The sequence below is a fragment of the Zosterops lateralis genome (genome assembly GCF_965231275.1).
Source record: "Zosterops lateralis genome assembly, chromosome: 2".
Lineage (NCBI taxonomy): Eukaryota > Metazoa > Chordata > Aves > Passeriformes > Zosteropidae > Zosterops > Zosterops lateralis.
Window position 1 is genome coordinate 75,400,189 of NC_139763.1, and position 13,736 is coordinate 75,413,924.

At 39.9% G+C, this 13,736-nt stretch overlaps 1 protein-coding gene across 2 annotated transcripts; it reads left to right on the top strand.

Annotated features, from left to right (window-relative positions):
- The first annotated feature begins 4,929 nt into the window (after positions 1-4,929).
- On the top strand, positions 4,930-13,474 carry MSANTD4 (Myb/SANT DNA binding domain containing 4 with coiled-coils). Of its 2 annotated transcripts, XM_083881910.1 has the most exons (4): positions 4,948-4,979; positions 6,374-6,441; positions 9,180-9,808; positions 11,543-13,474. In XM_083881910.1, exons 3-4 carry the CDS (start codon positions 9,347-9,349, stop codon positions 12,116-12,118), a joined length of 1,038 nt encoding a protein of 345 aa, XP_083738036.1. In that variant the 5' UTR covers positions 4,948-4,979; positions 6,374-6,441; positions 9,180-9,346; the 3' UTR covers positions 12,119-13,474. The 2 variants fall into 2 exon arrangements, with proteins under 2 accessions (XP_083738035.1, XP_083738036.1); XM_083881909.1 differs by lacking the exon at positions 6,374-6,441 and having other exon boundaries at positions 4,930-4,979.
- Positions 13,475-13,736: the final 262 nt, after the last annotated feature.

Here is a 13,736-nt window from a genome sequence, read left to right on the forward strand (position 1 = left end):
ATCACTACTGCATGTACTTTTTGCAAATCCCAAGCTGAATATTAATGCTTAAAGCTTAATATTGCCTAGAACATGCTTCTGTTTTCAACAGTAAACAATGGAAGGTTCCAATTCTGTGATTGACTCTGTAATTTGTTACCAGATACCTTTACAAATTTAGACATTCATCATAACGATTTTCGTAAGTATGTAAAATAAAGTCATGTACATTTGGAGAACATGTTGTTAAAACAGGACCCTTCCAGTCAGTAATTTCTGTATATTAATATGTGTGCCAGTTCTGTAGAAGTAGCTTGCTACAGTATTTCAGGCAACTTCCACATTTGTTTTGGTTTTGGTTTTTTTTTTCATAATAAGTCTCCAAATCATACTTTAACTAAAAGTAGCTAGGTATCCTTTACAATCACCTTACAGAAATGCAAGTATTTTTACATTGGGACACAACTACTTTTTGTTAGTGTAAAGCAAATGTATTGAGTAGAGAGAGGAAGAATACTATTCCTACTAACTGAAACAATAGGAAAAAACCAAACACATAGGAAAATGGTAGTTTTAGTTTTAATGAAGCTACTCAGGGTAGTATAGAGACTTCATTAACCATTAATTATTGCAGCTTGTCACGTCATTGGAATACAAGGTCCAATTCACCTTTGCTTGTGTATTTGTGTTGTGTTTATACCTGAGTAATATGAGTATGCAATTTATGCATTGAGAAAAGTAACATATTATGCCCATAGTACATGGGTATAAATAGCTATGCAAATTGGAAGAGACTAAAGAACTGCAAGAATGTTTTAATTGCCATTGTCATGACCAAATTGCACATAAGCAGCGAGTGAGTCATTCAGGTGATGCTCTTTCCCCAGAAATTTTCCCTACAGCAGATCTTGTTGGCAGTCTTCCACCCAGCTACTTGCTGTAAGACTCTGGCATCTGACATCAGTCAGAGCAATGACGTATATGAGAAATTCCTCAGTATAGACAGTGAAAACTATTCGTGAAGCTGAATTGGGAAAATAGGCATGCTTCTTTAATATTCTACATTACACTCCTGCAGGAACTAATGTCAGTTCCCAGTTTGACAAATCATTCATGGATTTCACAGGGAGTTGAGCTCTTACTCAGTGATCAGGAAATAATGTAGTAATGTCAGTTACTTTTGAGCATTGCTTACAGAAAAGTTACTGTGAAATGGTACTGATTTTTGGCAGTTAGGCAGGTAAACCTGTACTACAGCTCTCACAGGAGGAAAAAGGATCATTTGCCACATTTTCACATGCAAAGTATTAAATCTGGTAGCAGAACTGAATGCAGAAGAAGCAGAAGTGTTAGAAAGTCATGGTTAAAAACAAAGCTTGTTCCAAACTCTGTGATTAATTGCTAAAGATGTAAAAAATCTCAGTGAACCACACAAAAGAATCTGAATTACTTGCATGAATAATTGTTGCAGTCTGGATCAAACAGATTTTTCAGTCTATACAGCATTTATGCAATTAAAAACAAAAGTCACAAAATTGACACGAAGTGAGTTTTTAAATGTCTTTCAAAATGACTTTTCAAAGCTCTTTGAATCAAAGCTTTATGAAAAACTACCTTCTTCTAAAATTAGTCAATAACTAGATTAATGATTATGTATGTTCTCACTGAAATAGAGTGATGTTTAAACATACAAAATGCATGTAATTATAATCTACTATTTGCACTTAAATGATGTAACCAAAACATTTTTAATAGTATTCTATTTTATGTCACAGAATACACTATAAGCATGACCAGTATAATATACACGAAGATAATATATATTGTATGTGGGATTTTAACATCCAGTGATGATTATATTGGATAATCATTTTTAAAGAATGCTATCAAAACATTATGGCACTTTGGTAATGTTATCATACTAGTTTAGTTGTTATAATTAATCAGGTGTTTTACTGATTATGTTTGCACAGACCTGATTATTATTTAAGGATTAATTAATTTGTTTTCTATATTCTAAATACATTTGTAGTAAGTCAGTTTAAAAATTGCTGTTAAAAATTCACTATATTCACAAAATGGAGTAGATTTTCTGGGTCAGATTTATTTATGGTATTACTCTGTGAAGAAAACGGTTTACCTCCTCTGGTTAGTATAGGGTAGTAGGTAAGGTATAGGCTACAGAATGTGCTGACTGCAGTTCCTAATGTGAAGATTAATTTTAGATGTTTCTGTTTGTGGGTGACCAACAGGAGGCAGCATAAGATCTACTTTAATTAAAACAGACTGAAACCAGGGATGTATTTGACAATATTTATAGTTGAACATTATGCTCAATTTACTTTTTTTCCTTCTAACACCCAATAAAGCATAGAGAACAGTAACATTTCGCTGCTGCCTGGGCTCTGCTGATATGTGGAAAGTACGATACTACACATTTGCTGAGATGTTCAATCTTTGTGAAATAAAGCACTGAGCAACTGAATCCTTCTCTAGTCTTTTTTTTTTCCCCAGGGAGTTTCAAACTGCAGATAATTTGCAGTGTTTCTAATGCAGGTAATCTCTTTTTTTTTTTTTTTTTTTTTTTTTTTTTTTTTTTTTTTTTGGTGTTTTTGTTTGTTTTTCTCAATTGGAGAACATTTTGAACACTATAACCAATAATGCAGTTAGTATGGATGAAAACTGCAGTGAGGGGGGTTTATAATTATTCTTGGGCCTTGTATTTGTATATCCTTTGCATATTGAGTTACTGTTCCCATGCTAATTTTAATTGCTGACAAGTTCTTAAGTTTACCATTGTAAGGTACTCATTTAAATTGGTATTATTTTTAAAATTAGATCAGGTTGATATACAGGGTTTTTTAACAGTTTAAGTATTGCAAATAATTGGGTGTTTATTTTTACTGAAATGGACCTTCCCTACTAGTAAAAGTAGCTTTAAATAAAAGGAAATAAAAGCTACATAGTGTAAAATCTGCATGCCAAGCGTTGCAGAAATGGCATCAATACAAAGCGACGGAGCCCAGCGTTGCCTTGTATTCTTCCAAAACTTAAAATTCTGTAACCCTGAGACTCCTCTATAGATAAATTAGAGTTACACAATACAAATTAACCTTCCAGCACTCCAGGGCCTTTGCCCCAAAAGCCTTTCAGCTAGCAACAGCCTTTTGGAGACATGTACAAAGCATTCCAGCAACATTCACAATATTAAAAGCTTATATTGAACAATGAAGGGACTCACAGACCAAATCTGAGAGCTTAAGTTGTGTAATCCTGTGCACAATCAGAAGGAAATTGTATATGTATGTTCTCCAGATTCAGGGAATTCACCACGGACTTGAACAGTTTGCATCTGAAGTAGACCATATGGTAGGGATTTTCTGGGATTTTCTTACTGCCATCAAAAGTAAGGAAGAAAGAATCAGGGTTAATTGATTAAAATACGCATAAATTCAAGACAATTCACATAAATGAAGGAGGTCCAAAGATTTTTGTTGGAGGAAGCTGGTATTCACCAGGATTTTTCACCAGTGATCAACAACCTCCATAAAAGTAGAGTGACAATTTTGGGAGAAAGTAGAGCTGTGTAGGTTTATTTGCATGGCTACTCTAGGAAATCATATGATTCCCATTTAAAATTATTCTAATAGATACTAATCATATTTAATGGGTTTATCCTTCACAATAAAAGAAGGATATTAAATGACGTATAATTAGGACTAATTATTTTTGCAGACTAGCAGAGGTTCAGACTGTTAATGACCTCCCCTTTCCATCATTTGTCCACCTAATTGCACATGAATCTGGTTTTAAGTAGCTGTCAAGACCTTTAGGGTGCTCTTGAATCATATTTCTGAGCAAATTTAAAATACTGGTAATAATGTAAAGGGAAGCCAAGTTCATGTACGGGTCTCAGTAAGAAATATCTCTGTATTATAAATGTCAGCAATGAGGCGTGGTCTTGGTACACTACTCCTCCTCAACATTTTTCTTTTAAACTTTATTTTTAGTACCCTATGGGCAAATATGGCAGCAAAACTATCACTACCTGCTAGCAAACTGGTAAATTAATAGTTGGCTGAAACTAGAAGATACCACTTTATGCAGATTTCTAGTTTCATCACAGTTACGATCACTTAAAGCTGTATTAATCAAGTAACTATTTGTCCAGTGAAAGAACTTGGAAAGACTGAGCAAGTAACTGTTAACGAATATGCAAAGTAATAAATGCACACATCAAGTTAGGGAGAATAGAGGCACCAAACTTGGAAAAAGTGGTGTTAGATGAGCAAGGCACCAGGACGTGACACAGAAGGCAATGATCTTGTGTGGCGGGGGGGACCAGGAGCCCCAGGCCCCAAAGCTCCAGGAGAGCCTTTTGTGCCTATATTCACCTACATAACGGCGCGGTGGCTCGCCATGCAGCACCTCCCGAAAAATACTTTAATTTCTTTAATTACAGTGTGCGATAGACATAATTTCGCCATTTTAACCACAAACTGCGCAGTTCAGGAGGAACAGCCGGTTGCCGCGCGCTCGCTCTAGGCAGCAGCATCATTAACCTGGCGGCCACAGCGGTGGTTTACACATGGTTTTCCCTCACGGTTATCCCTCAAGCTCGGGCTGACCCTGCTCCCCCCTCCCTCTCGGGCCCCACCCCGAGCCGCGCCCTCCGGCGAAGTGGCAGCTACAAACCCATCCCGCGGAGGGCCCTTCCTTGGGGGGCGGGCAGACAGCCTGCAACCAATCACCGGCACGTCTGGGGAAGACAGGCGGCTGCTGCAGCCAATGGCTGCCCGGCGGCTCCGCGCGGCGCGGCCCCGCCGGCGGAGGAACGATAGGGATTCCGGCCCGCCTGGCGCGGCTGGGCGGGGCGGGGGAAGCGGCGGACACGGAGCACCAATGGGCGTGCGGAGAAAAGTGACAGGCAGGCGGCTCGCCCAATGGGAGGGCGGCGGCCGTTAAAGGGCCGGCGGCCCGGAGGGGAGCGCCGGGCGCAGGTGAGTCGTGCGCGGCCCCCGGGGACCGGCCCGGGGCTGGGCTGGGGCGGCCGCTTCCCCCCCCCGTGGCGTGTGCGCTGCCCCTGCTGCCCTCGGGGGGTACAGCGGTGGGGCTCCGCTGCCCTCGGCCCCCGGGGGTGATGAGGCGATTGCCCGCCGTCTTATCTCCCCACGGGGAGGTCCCATTCCTATTACTCCTTCTCCCCTGGGAGCCGTAGGGCCCCGCCGGGCGGGGAGGGCCTGGCTTAGGGCAGGGCCACGGCCCCATCTGCTCCCCGGGGCTCGGGCTGTGCTGGCCGGGGCAGCCGGCCGTGCCCCCGCCTCCCTTCCCTTTGTTGCCGCCGTGGTTTCCCCGCGGCCGTGCCGCCCTCACGCCTCCAGCGCTCCCCGCCCGGGGACGGGCCTTCTGCTCCCTCCGTGCCCCTCCAGGGATGGGGAGCTCCGGCCTGATAGTCTGTGCCTCCAATAGCCTGAATGGCCAGCTGCTCCCTAGCTAACGTGCCTTCTCCCTGCTTCCTTGAATTACCTTTGTAGGTGTTGTTGGTTCCCTTCTGTGCCCGCTTTTTCGTTTGTGTGAATCCCGGGCTTCTCGAGGGGCTGTGTTGGGTGATGTGTGGTGCAGCAGCCAGATCTTCCTGTACTGAAAACCTTTGTACAAAAGCCTGAGTTGCTCCAAGCCAGTGTAGCCATCTGTTGGGAATCACAGAAAAGTTTTCTAGAAAGCCTTAGGCAGAAAATACTCAAGACTGCTTTTGATTTTTTAAAAAATAATAAATAGCAGGTCCTCGTAATTTGAATGGGTTTTTTTAATTATTATTATTCAAGCATAAGCCCCAAAAGTTTAAAAAAAAAAAAAAACACCAAAAATCAAGACATCATCTTTTGTAAAAAAGTCATGATTTTCATAAAATTCAAGTTTGAGGCTAGCAACAGGCTTCCATTCCTGGTGAACGCATGGATCTTTTTGTTTGCTTCATTGCTTGTTTGGAGCATTTGCTAATTTTTTTATTTTTTTATTGTTGATCCAACGTATGGTCAGACAATAAAGTGTGAACAAAAGAGACAGAAAAGAGGCAGAATGAGGAGGCTTCTGTCTCTATGCCAAAGGTGTTCAGTGTTTGCATATTCTGTCTGTTTATGGAGTTTCCAGCTTAGTTTTACAGCACTTGTTTCTTTTCAACCCCAACAATTTGTTTCTTTGGTTCAGTGATGAGAGCCTTGATCACAGGTTGCTTTTGGCCTGACAGGCCCGAAGTCAGAGCTCCATGTTGACTTCTTTTCTGGAAGACTCTTGAAGTCTTTTATAATACCATCAGAATTGGTTTGGGGTGTTTTTAGTCAACATTTCACATTTCTACCACCCTCCCTGTAAAAGTACACATTTTGCATTGCAGTTTGCCCGAGCTCCTTGTGCCCCTCCTCAGTGGCGGAACACGGGAATGCGGAAAGTCCTTGGTTTAAAGTAAGCACCACTTAACCACAACCAGCACATTGGTGTGTTGCCAACGTTATTGTCACACTAATCCAAAACACAGCCTTGTCCCAGCTACTAGGATGAGCATTAATGCTATCCCAGCTGCTGAGATTCAGAATATTAGGGTTTTTTTCCTGTAGCTGTCTAGAAGGTGTACAAATCCTAGCTTATTTACCTTCCTATCTCTTAGGTATTTCGAGTATGTAACAGCTCATTTTTCCTCATTAAAGGGTAATATCCTGGAGACCATCTGGCAATGGCTAAAAAGTGAATATCCCAAATCTCAGCTTTTGTTAGATAATAATGTTTTTAGTTAATATATCAGCTAGGTACACAGGGCCGTCTCTGGGAGTTAATATACTATTAAGATAATTCACTAACTGAATTTATAATAATTAGAAAGGAATTGTCCTTAACAAGGCAATGTGCTTTCAGAAAGGAAAGAGCTAAAGAGGTAGGATGTCCTTACCAATTGGAAGTTTGTAATCATTAGTTTTAAAATATATAGGTTTTGCTGATGTTTCACTGGGAAATTCAGAGGCTTGTGTCAGATATGTTCTAGCAAACGTTTAAAAAAGCCTAAAAGAAAACTTTACCTAATAAAGGAATTGGATGCCAATAGTTTCCAAGTTAGTATTGTAGTTCCTAAAGGTTATGTCCTTGGTTTATGGCATAAAATCCCAAACTGAGATTAGGCACTAAAGAGAGCCTGGCTGGGGATGCAGAGCACTGGTGCAAGGAGCAGTGGGCCTGACATTTGCATGTTTTAACTCTCAGCCCTCTCTGGAGCTAAGGAGAAACCTTTCCTGTCAGCATTTTCCATGTTGATGTAGAACTTTGTTTGGAAGATGATGAAAATTTGATTTGGAAACCCAGTTTGTTTTTCTGTGTTTGTGCCCCCATTATCCTGCTGTGCCAGCCCTGAGAAATTTAGAAGAAGCCAGGGTAGCTGGAGATAGCAAATGAGTCTGTAAGTTCCTGTGGTTCCTTGTTGGAATGTTCCATTTTGGAATGACCAAAAGAACAGCAGCATGCAGCTTCCTGCTTCAACCTGAGGAGTCCAAAGTGCTGGATGGCTACATATGAGTGCTGTAGACTGGTCTGTGCTGATACAGGCCTGTGCTTTATGCAGTTAATTCCTTCCCAGGACTTAGTTTTGCAGAATTGCTACCTAGTAACCATTGGAAGTAAGTGGTTTCACAGAGTAGTATTTCAGTGAGGAAAAGTAGTAAAGCAGTTTTTTAAAATGCAGTCTTTGAAAAAATAATTATTGGCAGCCTGATTGCCTATTGCTGGACATGGAAAATGGCAAGTGAGCCACTTATTTGCAGTCAATAGTGTATAGGAGATGAAGAACATTGTTTAAAATACTAGACATTGTTCCCCAAGTGGGGAGCTGTAGTGCAGTTTGCTGATGTGTGTGCTTTAACCAAGTTTAGGGAGAACAATAGGAGGAAAAATACCTGGGAATTTAAGAATCCTGTATAGCTGGGAGGTAGTTATTTAAGAGTTAAGTCCATTAGGTAGTAACAATTGAATCTATAAACTGGAAGTTTTTTGCCTTCAGGTGGACAAATGTCTCTACTGCACGAACAGTGAACAAACAGCAGCTTAAAATTGTCTGTTAGTGTATAGAGGATCCCTGGCCCACTTGACTTAAAGCCTTTTAAACCTACCTGCAGTGGTAGGTAACATGGTACAAAACACTGTTCAAAATAATCCTAAATTGAACCTATTGCTAAGCACAGTCTGTGGCCAAGAGGCCAAGGACCATTTTTGATTCTTAGCCTTTGCTTCTAGGTCTTGGTAGGTTGTTTTGAGGTTTTATTGGGTTTTGATTTTTTTGTAATATGATCTGTTATTAACACAGTAATAATATCCATTGCTGCGTTAATAGTGCCCTCTTCCTCCCACTCACTCTCCACTTCTCTGCAGAGTTGCACATAGTCTGTCAGGAGAATTTTGGGGGTTCATGTTCATCAGGCACAGGACCAGCTGGTGCTGAGGGTGGAGCACTGGATGAACTTTAAAGCTGCCATGGTGTCTGGCATGAGATGTTTAGCAATGTGAGAAGGACTCAGGAGGGTTTTACCACGGGCATAAAGTGACTTAAATCTATTTGCTGTTAAAATATCTCTAGTAAATGACATTTGTTTGAACTAGTAGTTATTTTATGACATTCAACAGGATTGCTCCAGTTCTTTTATTTATGATTATGTTAAGTTAGAAGAGCTTTGAAAATGTCAACTTTTCATAGTAATTTACTTTTTTTAATGAAAATGGTGTCTCATTTAAAATGTATCTCAGAAATTTCAGTCCCCTAAACATTTCATGTTTTTGAAGTAATGATATAACAATTTCAGCTTCTTTTGGAAGTACTGAGCATTCAGACTGAAATGTGTGTGTCAAAATTCAGTCTCAAGGAAATCTTGAATGGCAAAACTCTTAAGAGCTAAAGGAAAAGAGCTGTACTTTTGTAATGGAATACCAAATCAAGCCTAAGAGTTCATGACATGGATATATTAATGGTTTTATAGTTCACAGGAGATTAGAGGAAGTATCTATGACTACCTTATATTGAGTTTAAAAATTTTGTTTTCCTTTCACAAATAAGCAGTTAGTTCAAAATATGCATTCCTTTAATAATGACTTAGGAGTCAAGTTGTTAAATAAAAATATATGGTGTATACTTTGGAGATTTATCTTGTTTGCTCTTTTTCTCTTAGGAAGCCTGACAAATAGAAAAATACTACAAAGTGAAGAGAAAATTTACTTCATGAGAACTGAGCTCTGCTTTCATTTGCTTTTAAATTTATTTATAATAGTAGCCGATTAGTGTAAGATCATCTTTGTAGTCTGCTGTGGTGAAATTACTAGGTTAAGCCTGGAAAAAATGAAACAGTTAAAAAGAAAAAGAAAAAGCAATTTTAGTGTTCAGGAAACTCAAACTCTCCTTAAGGAAATCAGAAAAAGGAGAGAAGTACTCTTTTCGAAGCAACTTAATACAACAATTAATGAGATGAAACGGAAAGCTTGGGAGGAAATAGCAGAGTGTGTCAATGCTGTAGGTGAAGGAGAGCAGAGAACAGGGACAGAAGTGAAAAGGCGATACCTTGACTGGAGAGCACTCATGAAGAGAAAACGTCTGAATGCAAACATCAAAGTAGTAGGTGCTGGGTTTCACCTTCCTTCATCCAATTTAGATGACTCTCTCAATGAAGACATGGATGAGAAAATGGGATTTGCAATTGAATCTAGTTTTGAGTGGCAGAATATCACTGACTTCAGAGAAGCTGGTGGATCTTTAACAGAAATCAAAGTAGAAGAGGAAGAGGAGGATCCGCAGAATTTTGAAGTGAGTGACTGACATACATATGCAATATGGCCTTTGCTTCATTTCAGCATAAGGCTTTTTACTGTGTTCTTTCATAGCATCTGTTTCTGTTTTTTTTCTGAACGTGTGAATTAAACTGTAGAAATAAATATAATTCAGAGACATGGTATTCAAATCTAACAACTTGCAATTGCGTGTAAAGTCTTGGATGTTGATTGCTGATTTGATATCCCTAAACTTTGAGTATGTCTTTGCACATGTATTTTCCATTTGCATGTGCCACAGATAAGAATTAGTTGAGTCAATGCAAGGAAAATGTGCTGTTGAAAGGAACTGGTCATTTTAGTATTCAGACTGCCTCAATGGATGAACATAGAAGTGCTCATCCTTAACAAATGAAAGTATATTTTACCTGCAGGTACAGAAAGAAATAGAATACAGAAAAAAAATATGATACTGTTTGCATTTCTTGAAATGAACCTACAGGAGATGAAAACATTACTTGAATTAGTCCGTTGGCCTTTCCTCTCTGTCAGAATTCTAGTGTGAATTTGACAAGCAGTAGTGGATTCTATAGACAAGTTGATGCTCCAGATAGTACTGTGGCTGTCCTGGGATAGGCAGACAGCTGGAGTGCAGTCAAAGGTTGGGGTTGTTTTGTTGTTCCTCTTTAAATACATAGTTCTCTTTTCCAAAAGGGGTAATCAAACAAATTTGTTTGGGGTATTTTATTGCTTGGGCTTTTTGCTTTTTATGGGGGGAAATTTTGCATTGTTGTTTTGTTGGTTTTTTTGAGTGGGAGGAGTGGGGAAGAAACTTGTGTCTTAACTCTGTTGATACGTATGCTGGAAGAAAATCAGTGTAAGCTGTTAGATGGTGGTGAGAACTACTGTCAGACAGTGCTGAAGAGCAGTGTGTTTCTCTAATGCTAGAGGACTGGCAGTGGCCCTCCTAGTCCTAAGGATTTCTGAACACTAACCTTCCTCAGTTTGCCTTTCTCTTGCAGCTACATATTGGGAGACAATTTTTCTCTTGAACTATGAATTTGTAGCATGTTAAGAGCTGTGATACTACACAAAATGTTACAGTCTGGGGAGAGCAGTGTTCCTAACCACCTTATCATCTGTGTCATAAATAGCTTTACAGCAAGTGTGATAATATAAAATGGTTAAACAAGTCCTGCTTCTTGGCCCACTTAATAACCCCTCCAGTTAAGAGTTGGAAGGATTAGGAGTATGTGAAGAATGTCAGTGTTAATTTTTTTTTAGGAATGGAATAGCTCAAATTAGTGAAGGTTAGGCTAGCTTACATAACACATAGCCTATGGATCCATCTGCTCTGATAAATAATTAGTCACAACAAATGCCTGGTGGCTTACATAAATGTCACTCAGCTCTATGAAAGGTAAGAACAACATATGGTCTTCTAGATCCAGTTTTCTATCAGTTGTTCTGAATGATCTGTAATAACTACTGTGCTGTATTTTATGGATGTTCCTGTATGTTCACTGAGAAGATTTTCCATTTTTCATTACCAGATATTAACTTGCAGATAAAGCCTCTTTCTCTTCCTGTGTAATGATAAAAAAATCCTCTGATATAGCGTGGTTATTTCACAACATATAAGTTAGACATTTCTGAATAGCATTAAAGATGAAAAAATGCAGTATGTTTTTTCAGTCAAGTTGTATGTAACTAATTTATTCTGGTAAAAAGACCGAAATGTGATTCTTGTCTGTCGCATTCCTCTCTGCAGTTTCCTATTGAGGAAGAAGAAGAAATATTGTCATCAGTTCTGCCAGATTCGAAAAAGGAAAATGACCTACCAGACTTCCCCCACATTGAAGAGTTTGGAAATCTGAGCTCTGCTCAAGCTAGGCTAGCCTATGAAGATTCTCACTTGCTTATAAATCTGGAGAAACAAAAGGTGGAGCTGGAGAAACAGCGACTGGACATCGAAGCTGAAAGGCTGCAAGTGGAGAAGGAGCGCCTGCAGATCGAGAAGGAGCGGTTGCGGCACGTTGACTTGGAGCGTGAGAGGCTCCAGATTGAGAAGGAGCGACTTCAGATTGAGTGGGAGAAACTCAGGCTAGAGACTCTGCACGCTGAAAAACCTGCCCTGGAAAATGACCTTGCCCAAACTGAAAAACCCATCATGCAGCCTCTGGATCTAGAAACGGAAAAACTAAAACTTGAAAAGGAACGTTTGCAGTTAGAGAAGGAGAGGCTGCAGTTCCTGAAGTTTGAGTCAGAGAAGCTGCAGATTGAGAAGGAACGCTTGCAAGTGGAGAAGGAGCGCCTTCGAATTCAGAGAGAGGGTCACTTGCAGTGAACGTCTCAGCTAAGGTGTCATTGTTAGTGTTTTGATGTTTCTAAATTAGAAGTAGTTCATTTCTTGATACTGAAATTGTCCTAGAGGCTTAACATTCTTCTTTTCAGAGTTGAATGTTGATGTTAAACTGAAATAAAAAATGGTGCTCAATATGTCAGTGTGCCTACATAAATGAGCTTATGTGTGAAATTGCTTTTCAGTGTATCAGAACTTAATTGTTATGTTCTCTTGTCTTCTGTATTGTGCTGTATTAGTTCGGTGTCCTCCTCTCATAGAGGCCTTGAGAAGACTCAAGGCTGAACCTTGTACTTTTTGTCACTGTACTAACAGGAGGGATCAGAATAAATCAGCATTTGCCATGAGGACATGGTGTTGAGGATAGCCTATATAATAAAGAAGTATAATTTCAGCAGAACACAGGAATACAGAGTCATTGTGAGAGCAATTCATTAAATTTTATTCCTCCCTCTTTTTTTCTCCACTCCCACAACTGGGAAGAACAGTTGAAGAGTTATCTAGAAGTTAAATTTGTTGCAGTTGTGTTTAATGTTGTTCCATGGCTTGAGCTGAATGGGAGTGCAGAAAATAGGTTTGAGTTTTATTGTGGTTTTTCTTTTTGATGAAGTATTCATATGAGGTAAAGTTACACATCAGCCCTACCTATTAAGCTGGCCTGTTGGTTTCCCCAGGTCATTAATAATGCTGTATGGAGTAGAGCACCTGTGCTAGCATAGCAAAGGGTTTTACTGATGGATCAGGTACGCTGTCTAATGAGTCTGTGATGACCCCCTGAAGGAAATTGCTAGACCTTGTTTGTTCTTGGAAGGCAGTAGCTGGTGATGGGAGTCTCAGAAATGGAGACATGGAGACTGAGCACAGGCCAAGAACCTCTGAGCTTGAACACTTCTACATTAATTGCTGGTTCTGCCTGGCCAGCACCAAGGTCACATCTGCAAGGCAGCCAGAAGAGGCTTCTGTAGCTCTCTATGTAGTATATTTTAATTAGACAAATAGAAATGGTCAGTGCTGAAGGCTGTTAGTATTTTTCATAGGCAATGTAGTCATATAACAAAAAACTCCAAACAACCAAGGAAGGAAGCTTTCTATTATTTCATGTATGTTTAAATCCCAACTGAGCCAGACTTCACCTTTTTCATCTTACTGCAAGTAATTGTTGTGTTAACTCCATTGGAAATGTAGGACTGTGGGAATACTAAGTCTAAACATATGTTGAGTGACTTAGGTGAATTCTTGTGCAAGTAAATAATATTTATACCACTACAGGTTTACTTTTATTCTGCAAAGATTATTTTTTTATTACTGAAACAAGTGTGCTTCTACAGTGGAAATAAATTTGACTACTACACTCCAAAATGGCTCTTGAGGCTTTCTTCACAGAGAAACTAGGCTACATCTGAAGAGAAACTTGGATACTGAGCACTGCAGCACCCCAGAGTTGCTGATGCCTGTATTCCTGTGTAGTCAGTCAGAAAGATGAGGCATCTCAGAGCTGGACTTAAATCAACTGCGGCTTACTTGAGAAAGGAAAAAGGAAGGAGATGCCAACCAGCTGACCTCAATGGGATGCCAGGTGCACACCAATATTGCTCCATCACTC